The 17,607-nt window shown below is 43.3% G+C and overlaps 1 protein-coding gene across 2 annotated transcripts in view; it reads right to left on the reverse strand.

The window, feature by feature from the left end:
* LOC138962908 (trafficking protein particle complex subunit 8-like) overlaps positions 1–17,607 on the reverse strand; it is a 97,616-nt gene that overhangs the window by 28,222 nt on the left and 51,787 nt on the right. For both annotated transcript variants that reach the window (XM_070334877.1, XM_070334869.1), the window contains exons 13-25: positions 17,437–17,568; positions 14,514–14,585; positions 13,280–13,432; positions 12,697–12,817; positions 11,620–11,814; positions 11,008–11,156; positions 9,943–10,017; positions 9,428–9,745; positions 7,320–7,483; positions 6,113–6,223; positions 5,542–5,787; positions 3,081–3,234; positions 1,651–1,753 (exon numbers count right to left, since the gene is read on the reverse strand). In XM_070334877.1, coding sequence (XP_070190978.1) covers positions 1,651–1,753; positions 3,081–3,234; positions 5,542–5,787; positions 6,113–6,223; positions 7,320–7,483; positions 9,428–9,745; positions 9,943–10,017; positions 11,008–11,156; positions 11,620–11,814; positions 12,697–12,817; positions 13,280–13,432; positions 14,514–14,585; positions 17,437–17,568 — 1,993 coding nt within the window. The remainder of the gene's footprint in view (positions 1–1,650; positions 1,754–3,080; positions 3,235–5,541; positions 5,788–6,112; positions 6,224–7,319; positions 7,484–9,427; positions 9,746–9,942; positions 10,018–11,007; positions 11,157–11,619; positions 11,815–12,696; positions 12,818–13,279; positions 13,433–14,513; positions 14,586–17,436; positions 17,569–17,607) is intronic.

Raw genomic sequence — 17,607 nt, forward strand, 5'->3', positions numbered from 1 at the left:
TACCCTTAGCTTTAGCTTTCTTAACTGGGCTAAGAGCCTTGTCGCCTTCCAGTCTCGCACTCAGTTTAGCTTTGTTGTCGGCCATTTTAAGACCGGCGAAAACAGTCACCCAGAACAAAATTATCTGCGTGCGTGTTCAAAACAAAGCTATCAACATTTACATTCCAAAAGTAAAAAGGAAAGATCTCACCAAAAGGTAGACGGACAGGTAGACCCCCAAGAACCGGCTAGTCTCACGGACGAGCAGGCATGTGAAGGCCAAAAGTGAGAGCGAAATTCGGACACGTCCACCGTGTGTTGTCGAAAGTCGAGAATGCACATGACGGATGCTAGCGCTCACGTGGTGCGCAGGGTGTTATGGGTAACCGAGCAAGGTCAGGCCATAGCAACGGCTATGGCGTCGCTTTTAGCTTGGTTACCACCCTACTAAGGGCAGGTAATTTGAGAGGTTTTTCGACATCTAGCATGTGGGACTAAAGTCAATGCATTCATAAGAATTGGAGTAAGAATATGTGATTAAATGTGCCTTCCAACCTTGATGCGTGTTGCTCGTTTGTACTCAGAATCATCTTGTGGAGTCTTTCTTCTATGCCTTCTTGAATGCTATGCACTGGTCCCGGGTTTCTTTCAATGTCATTGGCACACATCAACACATGAAGTAAGATGACTGTCAACAACACACACTGTACTCTGGCCGTGCTCGACTTTCTCGTGAAACTGTTGATCATGGCTGCTGTCACTTTTGCCCGTTTGCACATGAAGTTCAGAAAAACAGCACAAAATCCACCACAAATGGCGCGGAACGCTATATTTTCCACCGGCATTCTAACTGTTGTAGTCTTACATACACTTGTACTAACCTTGGTTGAACAAAACAGCGTGTAACTAGGAAAACTTGATGAACAAGCAGGAGCTTGGAAAAATGCGACCGGCCGGAAGCCTGAGGTGTGCTCACTCACCTAAGAGAAAGAGAGAGAGAGAGAAAGAGAGAGAGAGAGAAAGAGAGGGAGAGAGAGAAAGAGAGAGAAAGAGAGAGAGAAAGAGAGGGAGAGAGAGAGAGAGAGAGAGAGAGAGAGAGAGAGAGAGAAAGAGAGAGATGAACTGAACTTTATTTAACAAGGATACAGATTTAAGGCTATGCTTTTTCTAACAATCTGTCCTTAAACACACACACACACACACACACACACTCACACACACACACACACACACACACACACACACACACACACACACACACACACACACACACACACACACTCACACAGAATCAAATTATACTAAAAGATTAGAGCTAAAGAAAGCAAAATTGAAATACAAACACTAGCTACAAAAAAATTGAAATACAATCATTACTATACACACGTCTCAAAATAATGCTGCTGCTGCTGCTGCTGCTGCTGACGATGATGATGATGATGATGATGATGGTGGTAATGATGATGATCACCAGCAGGTCACCAAACTTGTACACACAGACAGACACAGACAAAAACACACCATGAGTACCCAAAGAGAGAAACAAACACAGACAGACTAAGAGAACCTTAGACAGACAGACAGACACACAGACAGAATGATAGACAGGCAGACAGAGAGGCAGACAGACACACAAACACAGAGTCAAAACACATCTCTGGAAGCACATACCCTTGAGAGTGTTTGTGGAGAGACTGGCCACAGTCCACGAATCACTAGCACAGGACACCTGAGATATCTGCAACTCCTGGATGTGAGGACGCTGAACCTGAACCTATTTGACAACAAACATTAACACGTTTCAATGAATCTCGTCTTTGAATTCCTGCAGAGGCTGCACTTTTAGCTGGATTAATAGCAAGCCATGGTGGGCACAAAAAACCCACTGTGGTGCAGAAGGTTGAATTACTTGTCGCAGTCATTCTTCTTCTTTGTTCATGGGCTTAGACTCCCACGTTCACTCATGTTTTTAGCACGAGTGGAATTTTACATGTATGACCGTTTTTACCCCGCCATTCAGGCAGCATACGCCGATTTCGGGGGAGGCATGCTGGGTATTTTCGTGTTTCTATAACCCACCGAACTCTGACATGGATTACAGGATCTTTTCCGTGCGCACTTGGTCTTGTGCTTGCGTGTACACACGAAGGGGGATAAGCCACTAGCAGGTCTGCACATAAGTTGACCTGGGAGATCGGAAAAATCTCCACACTTAACCCACCAGGCGGTCGCGGCCGGGATTCGAACCCTCGACCTTCCGATTAAGAGGCCGACGTCTTACCACCACGCCACTGCGCCCGTTGTCGCAGTCATAATGTTGAAGGATTTTGTCGCTGAATACTCGTTTGCAAAATCAGCGACAATTCCAGCGAGTGTCCACCCTTGATACAGAAGTATACATATTCTATAGCAAAACAGCCCTCTGATTAAAGATTATCTAGTTTTCATCATCCTGCTCTTTTCTTCAAAGTACAATCATAGTCATGTATTTACCAGAAGCTAATTTCTCACAAGAGAGAATATTCGCTATGCTCTTAACAGGTTTCAAGAGATCCAGCTAAGTAGTAAGGTCCTCAAAGTATGCTCATATTACATAATTATGACGAGCTTACCTGAGTAAGTGAAGTCTAATTGTGGTTTTATCGACCACAATGTAGAGAGGAAAGGGATTACGTGAGATAGAACGCGGGAATACGTCACTGTTTAACGACGTGTAAATGGTGCAGAAAAAAGAGAAAGAGAGAGGAAAGGGATAGGGAGGGAAAACGGTTATCAGTATAACTCTGAAGACAACTTTTTTACTAATCATTTCTTTTCTTCCATCCCCCACCCCTCCCAATGAACAAGCCAATACTTGAAAAAATGAAGGAAAGTCTTGACCCATAACTGCCAACCTTCTGAAGTCAAAATCCAGGAGCCAGGGGGACCGTTTAGTCTTGAATATGAGCAGGGAGAAGTTGTAAAATTCGGGAGATTCACGGAAAATCTGGGAGGGTTGGCAGCTATGTTGACCCCTCCCTTGCCCCCCCCCCCTCCCTTCCTCTCCCCCCCCTCCCCCCAGCAACACACCAACTCTTGCAAAAGTGAACATTAGTTCTGACCTGACTGAGATTCTCCAGCTCACAGAAGATGTAACAGGTATTGAGCTCCTGTCCAGCGCTGCGCAGCACGCTACCTGTCTGCCTGGTGGCCAGCGCACGCACGCTCAGCGACTCCACTGTGTTTACCACTGCACGGTGCCGCAACACTCGGTGTCTGTCACACACATACACAGGGATCAGTTCAGAATTAGATAAAAAGCTTTGTTACAATAATGGTTTACACGACTTCTGATTTGCTTAAATGACTTTCACATCTCCATTCTTTAATACATGCAATATAAAGGCTCATACAACAAGACAAGCAAATGCTTGCACACAACTCGCCTTTGTTACCCCCGCCCCTCCCTGAACCACCTTACCCCATAGAAGACTCCCTCCCTTTTAAGACCCCCAACAAAATAAGACATTTTCAAGACCATGTTTTTTAAGATATTCTTTTCATCTTTTCATAACCTCTGTAAGTTTACCCCCATTTTAAGACCTGATTTTCCCAGGGTTTTGTAGGTCTTAAAAGGAGGATTTCACTACCTATGACCCTGTCCCCTCCCTCCCCCCCCCCCCCCCCCCCCCCCCAAAAAAAAAAAAAAACACACCCTGTTCCAGCTTCATAAAATAATGTTCAAGAGAACTCCTCATGTGACCTGTATCTATCTATTTAATTATTCAACCCTAAGAAGATTTCACATATTCAAACGTACACCACCAAACCTCCTTCCCACCACCATCACGAACTAGCCTGATATACTCAACATTCAACAAATTTTGAAAAAAAGAGATTTTTTTTTAACAAGAATCATAATTACTAATTTTCTTGACCAAATTGAGTTTAGGCTAGCCCAGACAAAATATGTATACTCAGACACTTGCGTGACGGACATACGGACGGACACGCATGAACCCTAATACTCACCAATTACTCAGGTGAGTCAAAAAGCTCAAGTATTTCTGAAACTGAACTACTAGTTTCATTTCTCAAGGGTCATTGGGGGTAAATTTACTCAGGTTATGAACAGAAAATCTGAGAAAAGGGAGGGAGTCTTCAACCGTGAAGGTCTTTAAAGGAGGATTCCAAGGTCTACGGCACATCAAGTTCTTGTTCTAAAGACTCACTTGATGTGGGGGTCTTCTTCTTCAGCGTTCCAGAATTTTCTGGTTACGTGTGAGCTCGTTTGCCCATTTGGGTTCCCCAAACTATACTCTGAGAGCATAGTCAGCTTCACTCCGCTTTCGTTGAGTAGGTATGCTGGATATTTTTGTGTTTCCATAACCCACCGAACTCTGACATGGATTACAGGATCTTTTCCGTGCGCACTTGGTCTTGTGCTTGCGTGTACACACGAAGGGGGTTAAGTCACTAGCCGGTCTGCACATAAGTTGACCTGGGAGATCGGAAAAATCTCCACTCGTAACCCACCAGGCGGCAGCGACCGGGATTCGAACTTTTGTTTGTTTGTTTGTTTGCTTAACGCCCAGTCCACCACGAAGGGTGATATCAGGGCGGTGCTGCTTTGACATTTAACGTGCGCCACACACAAGACAGAAGTCGCAGCACAGGCTTAATGTCTCACCCAGTCACATTATTCTGACACCGGACCAACCATTCCTAGCACTAACCCCATAATGCCAGACGCCAGGCGGAGCAGCCACTAGATTGCCAATTTTAAAGTCTTAGGCAGACCTGTTTACCCCCATAAGTGTTTTGGAGTAATGCTCAGCCCCAAAAATAGTAATCCTGGCACAAAAATAGTAATCATCCAGCATTCGTCGCCAATTACAACGCACATGACAACTGTGTCTGCGAAACGCAATCATGCACATATATCCATCATTCACAAACAAAACACATCAGTCAGTTTTTGTGGTCATCATAATTTCAAAGAAGATCACATCAAAAGCACATGCATCACTGATTCTTTTTCTTTTGCTCGTAGTAGGCCTTTTTCAGTGTGTCAAGCGCTTCTCTACTGTACTTGCACTTGCCGAATGAGTGAGGGCGAGACTTCACCACTAGAATAAGGCTCTCCAGCGTCTCATCAGACAGATCTCTGGTCAGTCCTGTGCTTTTTCACCCCATTTTGCCATTGAAAAAAACAATGCCAAACATGTGAATTAATTTAAAAAAAAAAAATATTTTATTTATGAAAATCGTAGTCTTGACACGGATAGCGGAATGGCGTATTTTTTGCAGAAAATCGTAATAAATTACGCCAAAATCGTAAGGGTAAACAGGTCTGCTTAGGTATGACCCGGCCGGGGTTCGAACCCACGACCTCCCGCTCACTGGGCAGACGCCTTACCACTAGGCCACCGTGTTGCGGTCCGAGATTCGAAATCACGACCTCCCGATTAGGAGGCCCGACGTCTTACCACCATGCCACTGCGCCCGTCTTGTGGGGGTCTAAAAAGAGGGGTTCCAATGTATACGGAACATCACATTCTTGTTCTTGTTCTAGAGACTCACTTGACTGGCGTCCTGGGCGCAACAGGCTCGTAGTAGAACAAGACGTCCACTTCATGCACGCCACCAATGTCGTTGCCACGCAGCCACACCGGTAGCGACACCGACTGGCCGGGATGGAGCACTCCATCGCCGGGGAAAGGGACCGATGTGACCTCTGGCGTCTTGTTCAAGCTCACTCCACTGTCCAGACACTCGACACGATTTGGTTTGATCTCTCCTGGGCGTACCTGGTACGTGTAGGGGTACCTGTGTGGGGTGTAAATGAAACTGGTATTGGTCACTTATCGGGTTGGACATTAAACAAACAAAAAACAAAATGAAATAAAATAGATAAAAATAAAATGAAAAAAAGTAAAATTTGATAAAAAAAAAAAAGGCAGAACAAAGAAAAAAATAACAGTTCTATTACCTTTGCTGCTTCTTTGAAGGTACATAATTCAGCCCATCTAGCAATGAGCAGGACACAATCACATCCAGTCACAACATCAAACTACATCAGACCACAACACCAAAACCAAATCAAAAATCAAGCTACCGCAACCAAACAAAAAAGAACCAAAAAAGTACACACTCTAACTCAATGTCTTGCTCTGCAGGGTCGGTGTCGCCTTTCTGCGTTACAGCAGATTCAGGGTTAGGTTCTGAGGGGTCTCTGTGTGGACGATACAACAGCCGTCCGGACCTGTAGGCAGATACAACAACTGACCAACACGAACAACATCAACGAAGAATATAAAAAAAAGTGCAATACAAAAGCAAAAAAGTTGTCAACATCTGTCGCGGTCAACTGACCAACACGAACATCAACGAAGAATGGAGAAAAGTGTACAGCAAAAGCTGACTTACACAAAGAACATCAGCGAAGATTAAAAAAAAAAAAAATTAAAGTGCACCACAAAAGCTAAAAGGTTGTTAACATCTGTATTGGTCTTTTCTCCACACAAAGCTATGAGGTCCTATCCATTTTGCCATGCTATTTGACTTCAACTTTCTTTACAACACAAAAGCACAAAATTGCAACAACAAAAACAAAAAAAATAAGCTTTGACTCAATGAAAAAGCACAGAAATAGACACACAAGGTGACAACATCTACTCAAAAGTACTGAAAACATATTCACCATTATTACTTCCTTACATACAGTGATACCTGTTGTAAAAGGACATGCTTGGAACTCGCCTAAAGTGCCACCACATTACAGGTGGTGTGTCATGGCATTGGCAGGCATAATTCGCAGACACCACTATACTATTTTTTCTTCTTGCACACAAAAGGGTAGCCATGTCAAAATTACTCTTACCCAGAAACTTTTGTTTGTTCGTTCATGGGCTGAAACTCCCACGGCTTTTACGTGTTTGACCGTTTTTACCCCGCCATTTAGGCAGCCATACGCCGCTTTCGGAGGAAGCATGCTGGGTATTTTCGTGTTTCTATAACCCACCGAACTCTGACATGGATTACAGGATCTTTTTCGTGCGCACTTGGTCTTGTGCTTGCATGTACACACGGGGGTGTTCGGACACCGAGGAGAGTCTGCACACAAAGTTGACTGAGAAATAAATCTCTCGCCGAACGTGGGGACGAACTCACGCTGACAGCGGCCAACTGGATACAAATCCAGCGTGCTACCGACTGAGCTACATCCCCGCCCTACCTAGAAACTGAGACTGAGGATTCCTCTACACTCACCAAAATCTCACCTCAGCCTGATACCACCAACACACATACACCATTTCGAAACACTCAACACTCAGCTCACACAAAGACGCTTGACTTACTTTGGCAGCTCAGCGTCAGGTCCAGAACCAAAGGTGAAGAAGTTAGGGTTGGAGGCGGCCACCCGCACGTTACGCAGTGGAACTGTGCCTGCGTTGGAGAACTCCACTTCGATGCAGTGCACCTCGCCACACAGCAAAGCTTCTGGGAACTCGCAGAATGTCACCTGAAAGACAAAGGATTGTTACATTAAAGTTCCTAAACTTGTCACGTCCAGGTGCACGGAGCCCCAAGGGCTTTCAGTCATGCTTCAGACAGCTATCCGTTTGAAAAAATACTAAATTCCAAAATGTTCATTGACTTTCATGCAAGGAGTTAAAAACTGGACATTTTTAACAAATTCATTTTCAGCATTTCCTGGGCAGGAAAACGTGGCCCTCGATCAGGCTCACATCAGCAGACCTGTGCACACTCAAAACGCTCATCAGTAATAAAGAAACCAAATTTCAGTAGTTTTTAAAATGTTTCAGTAGTAAGCTGTAACGACAGTTCAAGACATAATTCTGCTCACAAAGCACACAAACTGAAACACTATGGCGCAGTAGAAAGGGAATTACGTATTGGTCTCCTTTGCTGGATTTTACGATCTCAAGGTTGTCTTGAGAATAACTGGACTTCCAGCACTGTTGTGCCGTTTTCTTCTTCTTTGGTGACAGAGCTGGTGTCTCCTCTTCACTATCTGAATCTCGCACTCTTTTTTTCTTGTCCATGTTTCACTTCAATCACAAGTTGCTCGGCAGATGCTGGACGAACTAAGTCTAATCTTGAACGAAGACTCAATGCTGAGAACACGCGCGCTTCCGGTAAATCGGAAAACGTCTTTTCAGCGCAACGGCCAACTAATTGGTCAAAACATCTTAAAACGGGAAAAAAGTACAAACATTTTTTTTGGAGTAATTCTGCATATAAAAATCGGAGAAATTACGGAGAAACCGCAGATGTGCACAGGTCTGCATCAGGTCCCGCACGTGAAAACATTACGTCAAAAGTCTACATGGAAATCTATTAGTGTCTGCGAGAGGGAGAATACTTTCTATTTTTGGGTACTTTACGTCACGACATTGTGTTTGATTATGTAAGAAAATTGTAAAAGATGGTATGAGGGTCCATTTTGGAATACCGCACACAGCCTTGAGCCCCAGAACGTTACCATTGTAAATGTTAATTACACTTTGGTGAGAAATGTGAACCGACAAACCACATACTGTTTCGTTTGGCTGGCAACATTAAAGGTATGTGTAGGCATCTGTGAGATAGTTGTGTAAAGCTTTTGACTGTTTATATTGTAATCAAGGATCGCGTTTACGCACGATTTTTGCGTATTTGACGCATTTTAAAAGTCGCTGACGCGTTTTTTTTGCCGCGCCGCGTAAGCCATACGCAAAAATATTGTAACTTTTTCTTGTCTTCACGCAGCGCTTTTGCTCTGACTTAATAATCACCCGATCCTGAAACTGACTATAGGGCTCGAGAAGTGACGACACACATGAAATCTGCGCGTCAAAACTAAAGTCCGTTTCTTTTTGCATTGAAGTATCGCAAATGAACGTAACGAGGGTATTACCAGATAATGTCTTGTCGGATAATGAAACAGACATTAGCTGCTCTCCCATCTCTGGCTTCCAAAAGGCGGAAAGTGTGTCGAGTCGTATTAGAGCGGGAAACAAACTCGCAAGGCCCGAAGGTTGGAGACAGAAGGGGTGTTATTCGACAGGCGTGCGCGGAGTTCGACAGGAAAACTCGCCGTATTTAGGTAAGGAGTGTCTTTAAGTCTTTCGTGCGTGTTTTGTTTGTGTCTGTACGTGTTTTCGTAGTACGCAAAAATATTGGTCCGTGACGTGTTTTTTTCGTTTCGTTGCGTATGACTTGCGCGTTTTTTAAAAAGCTAGCGCGATCCCTGTGTAATCTGCGACAAAAAAGACAAATAAAAAACAAAAAAAGGTAACTTCATGGAACCTTCAATTATAGACAAAATGAAATATTGAATAGAACCTTAATGTACAGATTTATACACTGGATAAATAATAATGCAACATTGATGACTTATCTTCAGATGAAGCTTTCATCAACCATCGAGCAAAAACAAAAATACACTCAAAGAACAACTCACATTGAGTATGGGCATCTCCTCCTGCACGGCGAGGTCCAGACGTCGGTCAGGGCCGTACACCTTGCCGGTCTTCTCCTCCTTGCTGACGTTGAGCCGCGGCCCCTGCACCTCCAGACGCTGCTTGCCGCGCACGCACACCGTGCTGATGTAGCTGGGCTTGCTGCTCGCTGCGCTGCCCTTGCTGGTGCTGGCGCTGTCGGCGGCAACAGCGGCGGACGTGAGCGGTGCGTTCTGAGCCAGCGAGCTGGTGCCCAGGTTGTAGGCGAGGCCCACCACGCGGAGTTCACCGGCCTGGCGAGGCACCAGGCTCAGGACGATCTGAAACGGCAGATAGTTGATCTTCACAACAGCTTCACTGATTAAGGTTGGTTGCAGGCATCGTTTATCAGCTTGATGTGGTACCTGGCACCGTGTAAGCTCTTGACAAAAAATATGTCCCAAAAAAGGTTTAAAAAAAAGTAAATACAATAGTTTTTTGTTTAAAAGGTAGACGATTGTTTTCACAGGGTACTCACTGGTTGGATCTGATTGCCAGTCAGTACCACTTCCTTGATCACAGCTGTCTGAATGATTTCATCTGCCAGGTGATTCTGAAAGTGAAAAAACAAAACAAAATAAAAAAATCTTTTAGGCACCTGCAAATTATTGCCTCAAACTTGAATTTCATCATGTTAACATAATGATAAAAGTGCTCTGCACAAACACTTATCCAAATGTGTAATATTAGGTGCATCATAGCACTTTGAAAGACACTAAGATGGTCTGTATTACAAAAAATAACAAGAAGAGCAAACGCTCGATCGAGTCACTTTCGCAGTTCTGAATATTATATGAGGCATCAGATGGACAGGAAGAAATTGCTATTCACAACACAATGAGTCACGTTCACATAAAATTTGAGCCCGGTCACTTTTATAGTTTCCGAGAAAAGCCCAACGTTAAGTTGTGTGTTGCCGAACAGAAAAGGCTAGTTATCTCCCTTGTTTTTCTGATAACGTTCGTAAAAGGCTACAGATGTAAATACTTTGATGTAAAGAATAATCCTACAAAGTTTCAATCACATCCGATGAACTTTGTCAAAGATATAAAATGTCTAATTTTTCCTTTGACGCTGACCTGTGACCTTGAAAAAGGTCAAAGGTCAACGAAACCATCGTTAAAGTGTAGAGGTCATTGGAGGTCACGACTAAACAAAATATGAGCCCGATCGCTTTGATAGTTTCCGAGAAAAGTCCAACGTTAAGGTGGTGTCTACGGACGGCCGGCCGGACGGCCGGACGGCCGGACGGACGGCCGGCCGGACAGACTAACACTGACCGATTACATAGAGTCACTTTTTCTCAAGTGACTCAAACATTACATTTACATTTTATTTTTTTTAAAGCAAAAGGAAACGCTGTCTAAAAGTTGTGTGAATTTGTTGTCAACAAAAACTTATCTCAAAACGCTCTCGCAAAATAACAAAGTAGAATTTGAAGAAGATGCAGAAGCAGAATACAAGAAATATCACAAATGAAGTAACCTTAATAATTCAAACCACCCAAAGCAAGCTGTTCCAGAATGTGATGACCTTGACTCACCTTGACACTAGAGGTGACCTCATTGGAGATGAGCTGTGCCTGGTCGCCCCCGGTGATGGAGGGCAGGAAAGTCCAGAGAAGCGTGATGTCTGACAACACCAGCATCACCTGCAGGGGGTTCTCCAGCACCACTTGCACACTCACCATCTCTGCAACACACAGATATCCACAGACATAGACAACTTTAGTAACTCCACTGAGAAATTAATGTGTGGTACGTATCATTACATGTAACATGTTTTGCTGCCAGGAAATATTTGTACACAAAACATGACCTGTATTTATTTGAATTCACAACTTACACTTGGTGTATAAATGAATACACACACACACACACTAACACACACTCTCTCTCTCCCTCCCACTCACTCACTCACTCACTCACTCACTCACTCACTCACTCACTCACTCACTCACTCACTCACTCACTCACTCACTCACTCACTCACTCACTCACTCACTCACTCACTCACTCACTCACTCACTCACTCACTCTCCCTCCCTCCCTCCCTCCCTCCCTCCCTCTCCCCCTCTCTCTCTCTCTCTCTCCCATCCACCTGACCTTACTCCACCGCCAATCCCCCAACACTACAGAATTCAACCTGCACTCACCGCCAACAAAGGTGAGAGGGTTGTACTTGTTGTCGGTCTTGTTGCTGAAGCACTGCAGGGTGGGCCTGAAGGAGGAGGGAGGGTTGCTCTTGCGGGTCACGGCGGTCGCCTCCAGCTTGGCCCACCTGGCCTCCTGGCCCTGGTCATCCAATGTCACACCTGTGGCAGGTGTTCTCTTGCTGCCGCCACTGCTCTCTGTTCACACACAATCAGCGCCAACGCTTGACTATAACTATTCAGACATGAGAATAGAAAATCGCCACAATAATACGAGAATTTATAACGCACACATATTGCGACTCAAGGCGCACTCATACACATTCTTTCGCATTAACAACTCATGCACACTCATAAACACTTGCGCATAAATTGCATGAAGATGACAAGGCAACAACGCACTCAAAAGTAAGCATGTTGAACAAAAAGAAATTTGAAATTTGAAATAATAATTATGTACATGGCTATTTACAATTGCTCTGATTTAGGCTTGGGGGTGAGGAGGGTGGGTGGGTGGGGGGGAGTAGCTAACTGATAAGGTTTGCCAAATCTTATCTAACACAACATTTTATCAGTTTTTCTTAACCCTGAAGACAAGAAGGAAAATTGATTTACACGTGAGGAGAATTGCTTACAGCTTCAAAATCAATTTAATGTGTCAATTTTCCATATCAGACATGAACACCTATAGAGGTTCCAAAGGAGTTATTCCAAAAGGAGGAGGAAGATTCTCATCCCTAAAATGTATTAGAATGTTCATGTGAGGTTGATGGTTTTGTCTGCTGGTACATGTAGTCAGTGATGTTTATTTTATTCAGCCGATTTGCTTAAAAAAAATCCATGAAAGGTTTATCTGTTTTCAGAAGTTTTAGGCAGTCCAGGGTGTCATATGTTACCCACTATGAAAAAGTTAATATTTTTCAGTGATTTAAAATCAGTCTAGCTGATTGTGGAGAGAAAAAACTGCCATGCATGTAAAAGCCAACTTGATCAGAAAACAAGTGCACATATGAGTTGCAGCCCATGAACGCATACAAAGAAGACAAAAAAGAAGACAACATGTGAGGAACAATTGTGTACCTGGGAGCTTGGTAGGCTGACCCAGCAACACCTTGGTTTCATTGGTTTTGATGTTGGGCAGAGGTAACTCTGGTAATCGCCCGTACGAGCTGCTCTCCCCTGCCTCCTGGCTCAACAGTTGCTGCAAACACAAATGGATGATTCTAGTGGCATGCATCTCAATGCTCGTTAGTCTATGGTCATCATCAATGTCGTTTAACTGCATTGCATACTGATGTTATTCAGTTTTGAAGAGCAAAACACACAGACAGACAAACAGACAGACACAGATGAAGTGTCAGAACACACTAAAAGGAACCTGCAATTTGTTTAAAAGTTTCAGTCACTGTGTGAAAAATATAATCCAAATATTACCTTAAGTAAAAAGGGTACCTAAAAGTACACTGAACTAAAATCTGATTGTAACCAACTCAATAATCATAATTAAACACCACAAACAGAGAACAATAATCAGTGTGGTATTTTCAGAAAACCACAGTTGAAATGTTGACCTTCTTTCATCAAGAAAATCAATAAAGAAATAAAAGAACACTGTCCACTCCAAGAGATCAAAGTTCAAATCACAATACAAAATAATGCTGACCTTGTAGACAAAAAGGTACTCTCGCAGGAAAGCGCCTTGCTGTGCAGTGGGCTGCTTGCTTTCCCCGGTCAGAAGATGTTTGAACGCTGACGTTGCGTTCTCAAGCTGCTTCAGGTTGAAAGACTGGCGACCAATGGTGAAGTGAATGTGATCCTGAAATAAAACTCACACATTAACACTGAATGTGATCCTGAAATAAAACTCGCACATTAACATCGAATGTGACCCCGAACAAAGTCACACATTAACACTGAATGTGATCCTGAAATAAGTCACACATTAACACTGAATGTGATCCTGAAATAAAATTCACACAATAACATTGAATGTGATCCTGAAAAAAGTCACACATTAACACTGAATGTGATCCTGAAAAAAGTCACACATTAACACTGAATGTGATCCTGAAACAAAATTCACACATTAACATTGAATGTGATCCTAAAAAAAAGTCACACATTAACACTGAATGTGATCCTGAAATAAAGTCACACATTAACACTGAATGTGATCCTGAAATAAAAGTCACACATCAACACTGAATGTGATCCTGAAAAAAATCACACATTAACACTGAATGTGATCCTGAAAAAAGTCACACATTAACACTGAATGTGATCCTGAAAAAAGTCACACATTAACACTGAATGTGATCCTGAAAAAAGTCACACATTAACACTGAATGTGATCCTGAAAAAAGTCACACATTAACACTGAATGTGATCCTGAAAAAAGTCACACATTAACACTGAATGTGATCCTGAAATAAAAGTTACACATCAACAGTGAATGTGATCCTGACAAAAAGTCAGACATCAACAAGACTGAATTGTTTCATATTTAATTTATGTTCCAAGCTTCACTGTGCATTGTATCAACCACAACTTCAGTACTCTAGGAGTAACATGCAACTTGCAACCAACGCTTCAGGTGTCCTAGACCTATCTTTGTGAGAGAAAAAACCATATCTTGGTTTTTACCATTTTTAATTTTATTCAAATTCATGCAAAGAACATTGTTCCATACATATAATTACATCAAGCTAAGCTTTAAAGCGTGAGATAATATCTTGACAGTGATGATATCTGAAAGTGTCCCCTGCTAGACTAACCTTACAATCTGAACCTTTTTCATGCCCTCATTCCCTGTCCTTGCTTAATACTTCCTAACCATGCCTTTTACCACAAGAAGAGCATTTATATCATCCACAGAAGAATTAGTATGCCATCCTTACCTCAGCAATACTCCAGTGCTTGCTCTTGTAAACTTGCAGAGCTTGGGAGTAGGACCTAAGAGCATGTTTTCTCTGAAACATATAAACAACATGATACAGTCTGACACAAATACATGAGAGGAAAAAGCTAAGACAGAAACAGAACTAAAATGGAGTTTTGGATACGTACTTACAGTTCTGAACTTATCTATACATATGATCACTAATAGACAGACTGACCATCCATAAATGACAACGTAAAATATTATTGCATTACCGTACTTTCCGGGTGACAAGGCGCTTCGTTATACAAGACGCACCCCCTTCTTTAAAAAAAAAATTGTAATCCAGTCACCCATTGGACGCAGGGGGCCGATAGGGCGCACCAAAATGACCCAGTTTTTGCCATGAGAGGTGGTTCCCCTGTCATATCTGAGAGAGGAAACACTTCCTGCACCGGGGTCAGTGACCGGTCAGTGACCGACTTTAACTGAGTGAAAATATGTGTGCTCTGTGTGTGCGGCCAGATCAAAGGCATTGTGATAGCTGGGTGGCCTTGTTTATAGACACGACCTTCTTCCCAGGGGTCAATGACCCAGTTTTTGCCATGAGAGGTGGTTCCCCTGTCATATCTGAGAGAGGAAACACTTCCTGCACCGGGGTCAGTGACCGGTCAGTGACCGAGTTTAACAGAGTGGAAATCTGTGTGTGCGGCCAGATCAAAGGCAGGGCAGTACCTAGTAGCTGAAACATGCATTATCACAAGTTGTTTGACTGGTACTCAAGCGGTCTCTGATTTTTTTCGTATTTCATACACGGATTAGGCGCTTCGTTATACAAGACGCAGGGGTCGAACTCGAGGAAAAAAGTCGCGCCTTATGACCCGGAAAGTACGGTACACTTTACAGGTGAGCGTTGAAGCAAAGAGAAACTCTGGACTCTTCAATAATCAAAAACAAGACAGGTAAGTTTTTGTTGTTTGTTCGTTGTTTTTAGATACTTGAATTTAGAAAAGGAGCAGTTCAGCTGTTTTGGAGTTCTGAACTCTTTAAACTGGCTACCTTGTGCATTTTGCAGCATTTTTAGCCACTAAAAGGATAAGGATAAGATTTTCTGTAGTCCTGAGAGGTTACCCTCATGGAAATTCGGGCTATTTTCTCACTGGGTAGAGCGAGCTGCCATACACTATGACGCTACCCAGTTTTATTTCTTTTTCCTGCATGCGTGTATTTGTGCCCTGAGACTTTCGCTGTGCACTGGTTTTTAATCGTGCGCATACGTGCAATTACAGCTATTCCCAGAGCTTCATTTATGCCTCTTTAGCTGCAGGCAGGCTGAGCTATTTTAAGCATCCTTTCCACCACCGCTCTACACAGTAGTGCTAGCTCGCTCAGTGCCATACACTGATAAGTACCATCTTCCGGTGTAGCGCTGTGTAGCGCGGAAGCATTTAGGTATAGACATAGAACACTTTATCATCTCAACGAGGAGAAACTCAGGTGTGGTGCATACAGCATTACAATAAAAAACATAAAACGTAAGAACATAAATAAAATATAACAATCTATATATATATACGACTAGTGTCTGTGTGTGTGTGTGTGTGTGTGTGTGTGTGATTGTTCGCCATGCACGGCCAAAGTTCTCGATGGATCTGCTTCAAATTTGGTGTCCATATTTAGATACACCCTGCACAAAATCTGGTCGATGAGATATTTCACCACGTGCTCTCAGCGCGCAGCGCTGAACCGATTTTGGTTTTTCGCGCGCAGCGCTGAAGCGATTTTGGTTTTTCTCTCGATCCATTCCCAGTAACTCTTCCTTATCTTCTCCAGTGTTTTCAGCCGCGTTTGTCTCCCTTCCTCCGTGTGGTGCGCCGGCAAAGCCGGCGTACACCCGGCAAAGCCGGGTCCCAGGCTCTACTTCTTCCCGGCGAAGCCGGTACCCGGCGAAGCGGGTATTCATCTAGTATAAAATAAACAAGAAGGGCAAAGCCCATACGACTCACATGCTTGCAAGGTCAAATAACTAAACCTAGCAATGACATCATACACTAAGAACTGCTTTACACATTTTTCCTACCAAAATACATGTGACCTTGACCCAAGGTCATCCAAGGTCATGCAACACAAAGCTGTTAATTCAAGACATAGGAAGTACAATGGTGCTTATTGGCTCTTTCTACCATGAGATATGGTCACTTTTAGTGGTTCACTACCTTATTTTGGTCACATTTCATAAGGGTCAAAGTGACCTTGACCTTGATCATATGTGACCAAATGTGTCTCATGATGAAAGCATAACATGTGCCCCACATAATTTTTAAGTTTGAAACAGTTATCTTCTATAGTTCAGGGTCAAGGTCACTTCAAAATATGTATACAATCCAACTTTGAAGAGCTCCTGTGACCTTGACCTTGAAGCAAGGTAAACCAAACTGGTATCAAAAGATGGGGCTTACTTTGCCCTATATATCATATATAGGTAAGGTATTGAATCTCAAAAACTTCAGAGAAAATGGGAAAAATGTGAAAAATAGCTGTTTTTTAGGCAACATTTATGGCCCCTGCGACCTTGACCTTGCTTCAAGGTCAAGATGCTATGTATGTTTTTTGGGGCCTTGTCATCATACACCATCTTGCCAAATTTGGTACTGATAGACTGAATAGTGTCCAAGAAATATCCAACGTTAAAGTTTTCCGGACGGACGTCCGGACGTCCGGACGGACGGACGGACGGACGACTCGGGTGAGTACATAGACTCACTTTTGCTTCGCATGTGAGTCAATAATATATAAGTATAACAAGCAAGCAAGCTTAACAGTGTGCTGGCTGCAGCTGTTACTAGCCTCTGCCTTGACTGTTTTTAACTTGCACTAAAATGCAGGCCAGCAGCAGCTGAAACAAAGACCAATCTGTCCAGCTGGTCACCGAGTCCACTGACCTGTCCAGCCTTGTTGAAGCGGTGGCCGGCCAGGATCATGTGGAAGGAGTACTTCCTGACCATGGGGGGAGCCATGCAGATAAAGCAGTGGGCAGCCTGCTCCAGGAACAGGGCGCTCGACAGGTCAGCATCCTGTGAAATCAAAACAAAGGTATTCATAATAAAACAAGA

This window comes from Littorina saxatilis, linkage group LG1, assembly GCF_037325665.1.
Source record: "Littorina saxatilis isolate snail1 linkage group LG1, US_GU_Lsax_2.0, whole genome shotgun sequence".
Taxonomy (NCBI): Eukaryota; Metazoa; Mollusca; class Gastropoda; order Littorinimorpha; family Littorinidae; genus Littorina; species Littorina saxatilis.